The 13,113-nt window shown below is 45.3% G+C and overlaps 1 protein-coding gene across 11 annotated transcripts in view; it reads left to right on the top strand.

Moving 5' to 3' along the window:
- TIAM1 (TIAM Rac1 associated GEF 1) overlaps window positions 1–13,113 on the top strand; it is a 461,825-nt gene that overhangs the window by 376,121 nt on the left and 72,591 nt on the right. For 10 of the 11 annotated variants that reach the window (XM_084991933.1, XM_084991930.1, XM_021070906.2 and 7 more), the window contains 2 exons: window positions 1,289–1,370; window positions 10,554–10,640. In XM_084991933.1, the coding sequence (XP_084848059.1) occupies window positions 1,289–1,370; window positions 10,554–10,640 (169 nt within the window). Of the gene's footprint in view, window positions 1–1,288; window positions 1,609–7,855; window positions 8,545–10,553; window positions 10,641–13,113 lie in introns of those variants that run through there. The other variant, XR_014825120.1, reaches the window with a different exon arrangement.

Below are 13,113 nucleotides of genomic sequence, written 5' to 3'. Positions count from 1 at the left end.
GTGACCTACACCACAGCTCACGGCAACGCCGGATCCTTAACCCACTGAGCAAGGCCAGGGATCGAACCCACATTCTCATGGATACTAGTTGGGTTCGTTCACCACTGAGCCATGATGGGAACTCCGGGAGATGGGGGCACTTTTAAATAATCAGTGAGACTGCTCTTGCGTGCTCAAGGACAGCTTTCTGTTAGTGACTTTGGCTCAAAATAGATTTTCATTTTGAAATTAAGTGGCAGTTTTTAAATTCCATATGCGCCTTGGACCCATTGGTTTTGGAATTTCTGTCGTAAAGGTAGGAGATGGCCTCTGGCTTAGCTAAGAAGTAAGGCTTGGTACCCTTTACTGTGGTACCCCTAAGTCTCACCAGGACTTTGTCTGGAAGGCATCATGGTGCAGGGGGGAAAGCTTCAGTGCTGGAGCCCGTGAGACCTGGGTTTAAATCCCAGCTCTGGCCTGGTTCGATTTTGACCTTAGGAAAGTACTTTCTTTGCGGCCTTTTTCTCTTCATTTGTAAAATGGAGGTGACATCTCTCTCTTCAAGGGAGTGTTATGGGCAAAGACTCAGCGTTAAAAATTTATGAAGATAAGTTATGGTCCATGGTGGTTCTAGGTCCAGGCGTCTAAACATGAAATATCAATTCAATTAAATGAACTGAAATAAAGTTTCTTCATGAACTACCAGTTTCTTTTCCATGTTTTCTTGAGTTTCGGGAATTGTTGATTTGTATACTTAAAGTTTTCTTGGTAATTTGGTAGAATCCAGTGGCTACAAGAGAAGATTGCCATTTGTCTAATTTGTTGTCCGTTTCAATGCCGTAATTTTTCTCTGTGTATTTGTATGACTGTGGACTTTTTGAGCAGAAATGGTATATGAACAGAAGAGAATGGAAACACGAAGACTTCTATTTCTATGGCTCCAATATGAAGAGCTTAATAACCTCTTTCTGGTGTTAATAATTTTTTCCCCAGTGTTGGACATTTTTTTTATTATTTTAGCATTATTTTTCAGGTCTATGATAGATATAGGGTGGGGAAGGACATACAGAGTGAGGTCAAGGACTTATTCAGAAGCTGGAACTATAACTAAATTTGCAAATATCTGTTATAAGTGTCCATTTTGAGTCTTAAAGGAGTCAGTTGAGGAAATATGAGAATGTGATGAGAATTTGATTTCAAGTATCTGTTGTCAAAAAAAACCAAACAAACCAGATTTACAAACTGGTGACTCTTCCTAGTAAGTTATTTATAATGAAGTCCTAATTAGACTTCTCTTTGTCATTTTCAGCTGTACAAAGAAATTGAAATTTGTCCAAAAGTCACTCAGAACATCCAGATTGAGAAGTCAGATGCGGCCGGTGATAATTACGGTATGTTTATTTGTCTTTGATCTTTCGTGTTCTTCATGTGAAAACAATTTCTGTGTAAACATGCACTTATTTACAATTCAATAAAGCGCCTTTGGGGGCTGTTTAAAACAGATAGCCCATCTGGCTTCTGTGCTCTAGCAGAGCAGCCAAACTAGGGGAAAAAAGAAATATTTACCCTGGCTGTGATGAAGACTTTAGCTTTAAATTTTGCACCTTTAATCATTGGTGTTCTACTGTCGTAAAAAAGAAAAGGAAGGAAGGTCCTGTTGTGGCTCAGCGGTAATGAGCCAAAGTAGTATCCATGAGGATGCAGGTTCGATCCCTGGCCTCGCTCAGTGGGTTAAGGATCCAGCATTGCTGTGAGCTGTGGTGTAAGTCACAGATGCAGCTTGGATCTGGTGTTACTATGCCTGTGGTGTAGGCTGGCAGCTATAGCTCTGATTTGACCCCTAGCCTGGAAACTTCCACATGCCACACATGTGACCCTATAAAGCAAAAAAAAAAAAAAAAAAAAGGAAGTTCCTGCTGTGGCGCAGCGCGTTTACAATCTGACTGCAGCAGTTCCGGTCCCTGCAGAGGTGTGGGTTCATTCCCTGGCCCAGCGCAGTGGGTTCGAGGATCCAGTGCTATGACAGACGAGGCTCAGATTCAATCCCTGGCCCAAGAGCTTCCATATGCTCGGGGTGTGGCCACAAAAAATTGAAAAGAAAAGAAAAAATGGATGTATCAGGAGTAGAATACTTTATCTCACAGTGTAATGAAGAAATTATCCTCCCCCCCCCAGATATATATTATTCTCCTTTCCCTCACAAATGATGCTAATGGAACAGATTTTGGTGTGAGTTGGGGGTCCCCAAGATCATCCCTAGGTTCTCTGATTCACTAAGAGGACCCCCTGGACAAAGCTTATGGTCATATCTGTGACCATGATTTATGACAGCAGAACTATACCAAACAGCCTCAGTTAAAGGGAGAGGCACATGGGGTGAAGTCCAAGAAAACCAAGTTCAAGCTTCCAAAAGGCCTCCCCCATCACACAGGACGTCCCTCATTCCCCAGCAACAAGCCGGGACAATGTGTGAACTATTGTGCAGTAGACGTTTGTGAGGGATTCAGTGCCCAGGGTTTTTGTTGGGAGGCTGGTCACGTAGGCACCCCCTGCCTAGCATGTACCCAAACTCCCGAGCCCCCGGAGGGAGCAGGTGTTCTACATAGACTGTGTGGTTGGCACTAATTCTAGACACAATGAGCTACATCAGGGTGTTGGGAACCCTCCCAAAATCTGAGTTCTCAGATGCCAGCCAGGAGCCCAACTTGTCAGTGGGCCTTTCAAAGAATAGCAGTCAGGCTGGCTTTGTGAAGGCTTTCCCACCCCATTGTCTGCATTCTGGTGTAGTTAAATGTGTAATCCTTTCCATATATTGAAGGCTGGCCTTCTTGGCGTGACCCTTTCTGACTTGGATGGCATTAGAGTTGGTGCTCAGGTAAGGTATATAGGGAAACGCATATTTTATCGGAGCTCGATGGGTCAGGAATGACGAAGTTAACTGAGGCACTGACAGTCAGCAAAGCTCAGTGGCTCCCAAGAGTGTGATGCTTTCTCCTAGTCACCAGATGTCCTCTGGGACCTTTTCTGTATGTGGTCCTCACTCGAGGACCCAGGCCTGCAGCCGCTGCCACCTGGGACATTGTCTGCCTCTTGGCAGAGGGCAGAGAGGGAAGATGTTGAATCAGGCACTGGCTCATTTCCAGTTTGCTCATCAAAGCAAGTCACAGGGGATAGGAGAGCAAAGATATGTGAGGTGTAGTCCTACTGTGTGCTGGAAAGAAGGCGAACTAGAAAACTCGGTGAAAGGATATAAAAGCCACTATGAATGCTCACTTGCCTTTTTTTTTTTTTTTTTTTTTTTTTTTTTTTTTTTTGTCTTTTTGCCTTTTCTAGGGCCGCTTCCCTTGGCATATGGAGGTTCCCAGGCTAGGGGTCTAATCGGAGCTGTAGCCGCCAGCCTACACCACAGCCACAGCAATGGCCTACACCACAGCCACAACAACGTGGGATCCGAGCTGTGTCTGCGACCTACACCACAGCTCACGGCAATGCTGGATCCTTAACCCACTGAGCAAGGCCAGGGATCGAACCCGCCACCTCATGGTTCCTAGTCGGATTCGTTGACCACTGCGCCACGACGGGAACTCCTTCACTTGCCTTTTCTTTTTTTAAAACCATTATAGTTGATTGACAGTGTTGTACCAATTTCTGCTGTACAGCAAAAGTGACCCAGTCAAACATCTCTATATGTATATACATTCTTTTTCTCATATTATCTTCCATCATGCTCTATCCCAAGAGACTGGCTATAGCTCCCCGTGCCCTGTGGCAGGACCTCATGATTATCCATTCTCCCCGTTTCTTTCGGAATGAACTGACTAGGCTTTTTAGCATTTGCACCTCTTCAAACCCCTTGCCTGGGGAGCAGCATCTTTGATTTCTTCTGCAGGGCTCTGCCACAGGCAACCAGCCTGCCTCTCAGAACCCTCACTGGAGGGTGCTGGCCCAATGAAGAGACCCTCCTTTTGAACCCCGGGCCACTGGCATTACACCTTCACACTGTTTCTTTCTTTCTTTTGTTTCTTTTCTTTTTTTTTCTTTTCTTGTTTTAAAGATTTCAGTGAGGACCGAGGTCAGCGGGGAACATCTGCAGCTTCTGTCTCATGAGGGAAACGTTTCCTTTTTTTTTTTTTTAACAGCTACACCTACAGCATATGAATGTTCCCAGGCTATGGGTCAAATTGGAGCTGCAACTGCCGGCCACACCCGCAGCAATGCTGGATCTGAGCCACATCTGCAACCTGCGCTACAACTCACAGCAACGCTGGATCCTTAACTTCCTGAGTGAGGCCAAAGACGGGGCCCATATTCTTCTCATGGATACTGTGTTGGGTTCTTAACCTGCTGAGCCACAACGGGAACTCCGCACTGTTTACCTCTTGACTTTAAAACTAAAGACTCCAGGAGTTCCTGTCCTGGCTTGGCGAAAAATGAATCTGACCAGCATCCATGAGGACGCAGGTTCAATCCTTGGCCTCTCTCAGTGGGTTAAGGATCTGGCATTGCCGTGAGCTGTGGTGTAGGTCACAGACCTGGCTCGGATCCCGTGTTGCTGTGGCTGTGGTGTAGGCCAGCAGCTACAGCTCTGATTCAACCCCTACCCTAGCCTTGAAACCTCCATATATACCAAGAGTGCGGCGCTAAAAAACAAAAAATGAAAAAAACCAACCAAACAAAAAAACTAAAGACATCATAAAGCCAGAGGATGTTTTTGATGGCGAGGGATGAGGGATGAATGTGTCTAAAAGGCTTCATACGCAGCAGAAGTGTGACGTCAATAATTAAAGCAGTAGTGAGTTGCGGTGCTACAAATAAAAACTGAAATGCACCACAGTGGGGACTCTTTTTTTCTTTGGTTTACTTACTATCTCTTGAGTAAGGGTCAACTGTAGCAAGAGGCAAGAGGGGGCTGAATTTCAAAGCTCTTGGACTCAAATCCTAAGATTGATTGATTTGAGGACTCAGAAATAGAAACGAGGCATAATCCTGCCATACTTTTTATACTTTTTTTTTTTTGGTCTTTTTTTTTTTTTTTTGCCTTTTCTAGGGCCGCTTCCCGTGGCATATGGAGGTTCCCAGGCTAGGGGTCTAATCGGAGCTGTAGCCACAGGCCTACACCACAGCCACAGCAACGTAGGATCCGAGCTGCGTCTGCGACCTACACCACAGCTCACGGAAACGCCAGATCCTTAACCCACTGAGCAAGGGCAGGGATCGAACCTGCCACCTCATGGTTCTTAGTCAGATTCATTAACCACTATGCCACGACGGGAACTCCAGTTTTTATTCTTTTTTATGGGAGTGACTGAGAGGCTCATAGACCCCACTTAGGTTTCCACACTGAAGGGGTACCAGGGTATCAGGCACCCACCCATAAGGTATTGTCAGTGGTGCTTCTTCCATGACCTGACATGAAGAAGCAGGGCTTTGTTGGGGGGGGAGGTGTGTTCATTTCCAGTTGTCCTGGACCACCCCAGCTGTTGTCAGCCACAGGATCCCATGCTCAGAGATTGTGATGATGTCAGGTAATGAGGTTCTCAAGGCTGAGGCTGGACGTCTATCCTTAGATTGCTGCCCGGTACAACCCGTCTAGTAATTTCCAGACTTCACCTTGGAACGCTGCTCTCCAAGGCTGATACCTTCAGCTAATCCATTTATTCTCAGGGCCCAGTTCCTGCTGTAAGGACGTGTTCCCACAGCATATTGACCGAGTCCCCCGGTCCTAAGAGAGCCTCTTGCCTCTGACCTCAACAGCTACCAAGGATTTTAAATGCAGCCCATCTCTCTCTGACATTAGCACCTAAGCACAGCTTTCTGTGGTACAATCAAGTCCAGGGTCTGTAAAATGACCAGCACACATCTCATCAACCCATAGCAAAAAAACAAACAAAAAACCTAACTGCAAACCAAACGCTGCCTTTTATAGAATCGTGTAGGGAGGAAACGATGACTTAATAATCCCACTGACTAAATGAATGGAAAGATTTCACACTTGCCTAATTTCTCTCTTGCTCCTCCCTCCGCCTCAGCCCTCAGGACTGTCTCAGACCTTGTTGTTGAAATGAGTTCGGATAATTTTGTAATTGACTCATAATAAGCATGATCCCCTAGGCTGCCTTGAAGGGAAAGTATGTGTCATTTCAGCAACTGAGTGTGCCTTTTCCTCTGGGGACTTCTTAGACTGTTGCCTTCTTGGTCTTGGGTCCCCTCTATGGCAGAGGTGTCTGCTTTTCTTACTTTCTCAGTTTTGCTGTGTCCTGGACTCTGGTTCTGAGTACTTCTGTTCTGTTTGTGAGGTTGTCATGATTTTTCTCTGGTCATGAATTTCAGTAGGAGGGGTCTTCTGGGTATTCAACGCAGGAGTTGCCTTCTTGGTTTCTTCACTCAGTTTTACTCACTTCCTTCACTTCCAAGATCTTAGGCCACTCATGGTGCCGGCTGGTCTTCGTAACGCTAAGCCTTCTGATGGGGTGGGTGTATTGGGTTAATATTGAATGACTCCCTGGGGTACTGGGCAAGTCATTTTGGGCTGTATTAACATTTGTTTGTCAGGAATTGGGTTCGTCCTTCCTTCCTTTCCTTTCCTTTTTTTTTTTTCTTTTTCTTTTTCATAATTCCTATTGAATCAGATTTTCTTCTCGTATTTTAAGAAAGCAAGTTTTCCTTTTTACAGGACTAGATGCTTTTGGAGGAAGGCTTATTTATTTATTTATTTATTTATTTATTTATTTATCTATCTTTTTTAAAAATTTTTTTGGCAGGGGAGACCCGCACCCACAGCACAGGGAAGTTGGCAGGCTAGGGGTCGACTCAGAGCTGCAGGTGCCAGCCTACGCCACAGCCACAGCAACTTGGCATCTGAGCCACGTCGGTGACCTACACTCATGACTTACAGCTACAGTACGATCTACAGTTTAGGGCCGCCCTAAAAAGACCAATAATAATAATAATAATACAAGTGAATCTATGTGCAAAACAGAAATAGACTCAGACTTAGTGAACAATCTTCTGGTTACCAAAGGGGAGGGAGGGATGGAGGGACAAATAAATTAGGAGTATGGGATTAACAGACACAAACTACTAATACATAAAATAGATAAGCAACAAGGATTTACTATATAGCACAGGAAATCACATCCAGGATCTTGTAATACCTGTAGTGGATTCCAGTCTTAAGAACAGAATCACTCTGCTATACACCTGAAACTGATGCAACATTGTATATCCGTTATACTTTTTTTTTTTTTTTTTTTTTGCTTTTTAGGGGTACATACGTGGCATATGGAGGTTCCCAGGCTAGAGGTCAAATCATAGCTGCAGCTGCCAGCATACACCACAGCCACAGAAACACAGGATCTGAGATGGGTCTTTGACCTATACCACACCTCACCACAATGCCAGATCCTTAAAACTGAGCAAGGCCAGCGATCGAACCTGCAACTTCATGGTTACTAGTTGGATTCGTTTCCGCTGCACTGCAACGGGAGCTCCAATACTTCAACTTTAAAAAAACCTGATTTTGCTGATGGAAATCCTTGTATTCTTCAGTGACCTTAAATAATCTAGCTATAGTGTTTAATATTTTCTTTGCCTGTGTTATTCTAGGAGATGGCTATATCCCCACCTTCCCCCCAGTGTGCAAATTATTGGCATCTTGAAAGGGAGGCTGCTCCTTGAGACTTTTTTTTTTTTTTTTTTTTTTGTCTTTTTGCCTTTTCTAGGGCCACTTCCCTTGGCATATGGAGGTTCCCAGGCTAGGGGTCCAATCAGAGCTGTAGCCACCGGCCAAAGCCAGAGCCACAGCAATGCGGGATCTGAGCCGCATCTGCAACCTACACCACAGCTCATGGCAATGCCTGATCCTTAACCCACTGAGCGAGGCCAGGGACCGAACCCGCAACCTCATGCATGGTTCCTAGTCAGATTCGTTAACCCCTGCGCCACAACGGGAACTCCTTTTTATTTATTTATTTATTTTTATTTTTGTATTTTTTTCCTTGGGACTCTTGATAGCCTTAGCGGTGTACATTGCATGTCTGCGTGGGGAAAGCCGTCTTTCTCAACAGGGAGACGCTCCTGTTTGCCTGACCCTTAAATTTGTCCTCCAGTATGAACTTCTGGGCAGAACCAAAGGAAACATTTGTTAATCATGGGCTTCCTCATGCGTGATTTTCCAAAAGGAGCTTATTGCTGTCATTCTTTTTCAGTCCTCTTTCCCTACCACAGAGGTATAATCTGTTTCTCAGATCCACGTTTGGTACCCAGTTGCCCAGTGCAAATTTCACAGGCACTGGCCATCTTCAGGCTGGATGACTTCCCAGCCCCTACCCCACTCCCATGATTGCCTTTCAATCAGGAAAAAGGAGGACCAAGAAGAAAGGCAGCAAATGAATGCCTAGACCATCTCCACTGACCTTGGCTGAAGGTGACTTGCAGGAGGCTTTCAACGCATCGTCTCTCCTGACATCTTCCAATCAAGCAAGCTCTTCTTCCCCTGACACCCAGCAGTGTGCTCATTTTATTTTTAGTACTGAAATTTGCATTAAAAATGTAGTCAAGTTCCCACGGTGGCTCAGCCAATTAAGGATCCGATGTTGTCTCTGTGAGCGTGTTGGTTTGATCCGTGGCCTCACTCAGTGGGTTAAGGATCCATGAGCTGCAGCATAGGTTGCAGATGCAGCTCAGTTCTGGCATGGCTGTGACACAGGCCTTGGCTGCAGCTACAATTTGACCCCTAGCCTGGAACCTCCGCGTGCCACAGGTGTGGTGGTAAAAAGAAAAAAAAATATATATATATATTGAAAAGTTTGGTCTCAGCGCTTTATAAATTGGTAGTAGTTTGGAAAGGAAATGCCTGTATTTTAAGGAAATCTATCCATCCTTTCCCTTGATGTAGTCCTTGATTCTGTATCTATTCTTACAGATAAAAGAAGATAGGTAAAACCTCTACTGAAATGCAGATAAATACACTTGTATTGAGGCTAATGTCACTTAAATGGCTTGTGTCTAAAATTATTTTGGAGTTCTAGTTGTGGCTCAGCAGTAACAAACCCAACTAGTATCCATGAAGACTTGGGTTCAATCCCTGGCCTTGCTCACTGGGTTAAGGATCTGGCGTTGTCCTGAGCTGTGGTGTCAGTTGCACACTTGTGACTTGGATCCTGCTTGGCTGTGGCTGTGGCTGGCAGTGGCAGCTCCAGTTGGATCCCTAGCCCAGGAGCTTCCATATGCCACAGATAGAGCCCTAAAATGCAAAAAAAAAAAAAAAAAAAAATTATTTGAGTCGGGCTTCTTGAAGAGTAATCTAAAAATTACAAGTTGCTATCAGAAAGGAATTTAAAATAAGAGAATGAAAAAGACTTTGGAAAGTCCCTCAAGGGGATGGCCCTGTATTGCTCCTTATCCGAGGGAGTTATGGTACCCTATTTGGCAGTGGCAGTTGGCAGCTTTGCCTCCGTGTGGGTATCTGTTTCCTGGTCCTGTGAATGATACAAGAAAACATGTGTTCGTTATGCCACGGCCTGACAAGTCTCAGTGAAGCCCTGGGCCCCAGTCCTGTTCTTAATTATTCCATTTTGCTGTTAGTTGGCTTTTTTTTTTTTTTTTTTTTTTTAACCACTCTTTGTTCTTCTGCCTTTTGCGCTCTGTCTTAAGCCTTATTTTTCTCCCAGAGCTGAAATTCTGTCATATCTTTACAATTTGCATTAATTTCCTTTGCTCTTTCAGGATTATCTACCAAAGTATTTTATCCTGAGAGAACGTGGATATTGGTTTGGACATTCCATTGACTGATCAGAGTTTTACATGAGACTCTCTAGAAACAGAAGCGACCAAGACTTGTAGCCATAGGATTGCAAGCACTTAGAACCTTGGGACCTTGATCTGCCTTTTTTTTTTTTTTTTTTTTTGTCTGAAGGATGTAGCAAAACCCAAGAGTAATTGCTGAATGTGTTATGAGCTGTGAATGCCTGGACAAGTGTAAGATCATGTCATGATCACACACTAGGACAATGTACAATCATTCGAGTTCTCTAGGAAGAAGGCTGTGTAAAGCATGTTGCAACTTACCTCTTTTTGCAGAATTTTACTAAATGACAGCAGTGACCACATAGCAATATACATGGGTGAACACACACCACATAGTTCTGTTGTGACGTGTCCTAGGATGTAGATTTGCTGAAAAAAGTCAAAGTGACCCAGATGAGATAAGCTCATCATTTCTGTTTTGTGCCGTGGAGGGAACTGTGCAAAAAAAAAAAAAAAAAAAGCGAAATTGTGGCATTTAAGGTTAAAACCAAATAACTTTCCTCCATTTGAACTGAACTGAATTGAATTGAATTGAATTGAATTGAAGGTAGATGTACCTGGTAACATCAATTTTTACAATGGCTTCTTTTAGAAGATTTTTATAACGGCTTCTAAAAATACACTGTTCTGCTTTATCAAACAATATGAACAAGGGAAAAACTATGACTCCACACAGTGAACCTACCTAGTTCACAGCAGATACTTCCTACTGTTTGTTCATCACTCAGAAGGTCTGAGCCTTACTCTGCTGTCTCTGCATTTCCTAGGCTTTTCACTTTCTTCTGTGGAAGAAGATGGTATCCGAAGGCTCTATGTGAACAGTGTAAAGGAAACTGGTTTAGCTTCCAAGAAAGGTAAGTTCCTAAGTGTCTGTCTTGTCTATCTTCGGTTCCCTTTCAAGTTCTTCCAGTTGGTGGATGAGAAAGATATGCCCCAAAGGGTTCACCGATAAAGAGTATTTAAATGTTGTCACAGGGAGTTCCTGTTGTGGCTCAGTGGTAATTAACCTAACTAGGATCCATGAGGACGTGGGTTCGGTCCCTGGCCTTGCTCAGGGATGGAGCGTTAAGGATCTGGTGTTGCCGTGGCTGTGGCGGAGGCCAGCAGGTGCGGCTCGGATTCGACCCCTAGCCTGGGAACTTCCATGTGCCCCAGCTGCGGCCGTAAAAAGACCAAAAGAAAAGAAAAGAAAAGAAAAAGACACATTGAAAACCCTTCCAGGGACCTTGCAGATTACTCCCATCCACGAGGAATGTTGCATTCTAGGATTTTAAAACTGATCCTGGGCCCATTTCCAAGGGGCTGATGGGAAATTCCATTCTCATCGGAAGTGGTTGTCCTTCCCTACCGTTTGGGTTGGAATGGAGGTCCCTGCGGTCTGCCTAGAGCACATCATCCGGGAAGAGCCCTTCACGCTTTGGTCTCCACTGATCATAGCCGACATTGACCTTCACCTGAGCTTATAGAGCTCCTTCATGTTCTGTTGCTGCCACTCAGGGAGGAATCTCTGTAGAAGCTGAGAACCTGGGAGTTCAGGATCCAGGCTTCCTGCCCCCACTCAGCTCTTTTCCGCTCCACCCTGCCTGCAGCCCTTCGGAGGCTCAGAGACTATTTATGTATCCTTAGCTCTTCATCCATTTTCTACGCTGGGCTTTCCACCTAGATTTCTTTTGCTTCCTAGCTTGGTTTTCTAGGACTGCAGTAAACAAATTACCTCAATCTGAGTGATTAAAAACACCAGAAATGTATTCTCACACAGATCAGGAGGCCAGAGGTTTGAAATCCAGGTATTGGCAGTGTGGTTTCCTTCTGGAGCCTCTGCAGGAAGAATATCCCATGGTTTTTTCTAGATTCTGCTGGTTTCTAGCAGCCCTCAGCATCCCTGGTTTATGGCTGTATTGCTCTAATTTCTGCCTTTGTCTTTCCATGGCGTCCCATCCTGTGTGTCTCTCTCTGTCTTTACCTGGCCTTCTTTCTTTTTTTCTTTTTTTTTTTTTTTTTTTTTTTTTTTTTTTCCTTTTGTCTTTTTAGGGCCACACCCATGGCATATGGAGGTTCCCCTATCACAGCCACAGCAACGTGGGATCTGAGCCACGTCTGCGACCTACACCACAGCTCACGGCAACGCCGGATCCTTAACCCACTGCGTGAGGCCAGGGATCGAACCTGCATCCTCAAGCATGCTAGTCAGATTGGTTTCCTCTGAGCCATGATGGGAATTCCCACCTGGCTTTCTTAAGAGAACACTGGCCATTGGATTTGGGACCCACCCTAACCCAGCATGACTTCATCCTACCTTATTTACATCCGCAAAGACCCTATTTCCACGTCAGATCACATTCCGTTGTTCTGGGTGGATATGACTTTTGGAGGGGCAAGGGGGACCCTCTTCCGGTCACCATGCTTCCTGTAAACGAATCGGGCACCTAAGCAGGGTGGAAAACCCACCTTCATTTCCTTCTTCTTGCTATGGCATTTTTAGCTTCCATCAAGGGAGGGGCAAAATAATATCCATTGACTGTGAGTGTCTAACCTGCCACAGTCAGTTGTGCTTGGACGTGATGCTTGTGTCTGTTCTGAAGGGAGCAGCTGAAGAAAGGATGAACTGTCTGCCCATTTTTCTCACCCCCTCCCATGTTCCCGGGCAGTTTAGTTCTGGGTGTTTGCAGCTTGCAAGCTCCCTGTGCAGCTTACTTGGCCCTGTGCTGTAACAGCGAAGAAAGGCTGCCTGCAGGCTTGGCTGTGCGCAGAGATGGCAAAGGTGTGACCAACGGGAAATAAATTCCATGTAATAATATCCATGGCCTCCTTTCAGGGAGGAGGATTTTCCTTCCACGTTTTTGAGACCAGAGCCATCCTGGAGGCTAGGGTTTGATGCATTCACTCAGGGTCTCTCCACCAAGAGCAGAGGTGGAAGGGTTTATTCCTCTTTAAACCTCAAGCTGATTTTTATCTCTCTCAGCCCGGGGTGCCCGTTGGCATGGTGCGGGGGTGGGGAAATAGGCCGCCCTGCTTTTAGTCACATCCTGTTTTAGTCCTTTGAATCCCAGAACCCTGGTGTTAGGTAACAAACGGTTGTCTGCTCCAACCCCCTGGCCCCATGTAGTGCCGTTCTCTGCAGGTGCCAGCGTGAGGTCCCTTTGTCCACCTGGGTAGCAAACGCTCTCCCCGCACCCGAGCTGCAGAGGGCAGGGTTGGGGGAGCTATTTGGGGTATTTGCTGTTAAATGTAGCCTCTTGGGGAAGACCTCCCAGGGATGGAGAGCTCCCCGTGGACCATACAGCCCCCTTAGAGGCGTCTCTGATTAGAAAATATCCTTCTCCCTCA

This window comes from Sus scrofa, chromosome 13, assembly GCF_054392235.1.
Source record: "Sus scrofa isolate SSC_HxYL_T2T_F1_AM1 chromosome 13, Sscrofa_HxYL_maternal_Yorkshire_Landrace_v2.0, whole genome shotgun sequence".
NCBI lineage: Eukaryota > Metazoa > Chordata > Mammalia > Artiodactyla > Suidae > Sus > Sus scrofa.
Note: the sequence above shows the minus strand (reverse complement) of the source record. Positions and strands in the feature narration are given on the sequence as shown.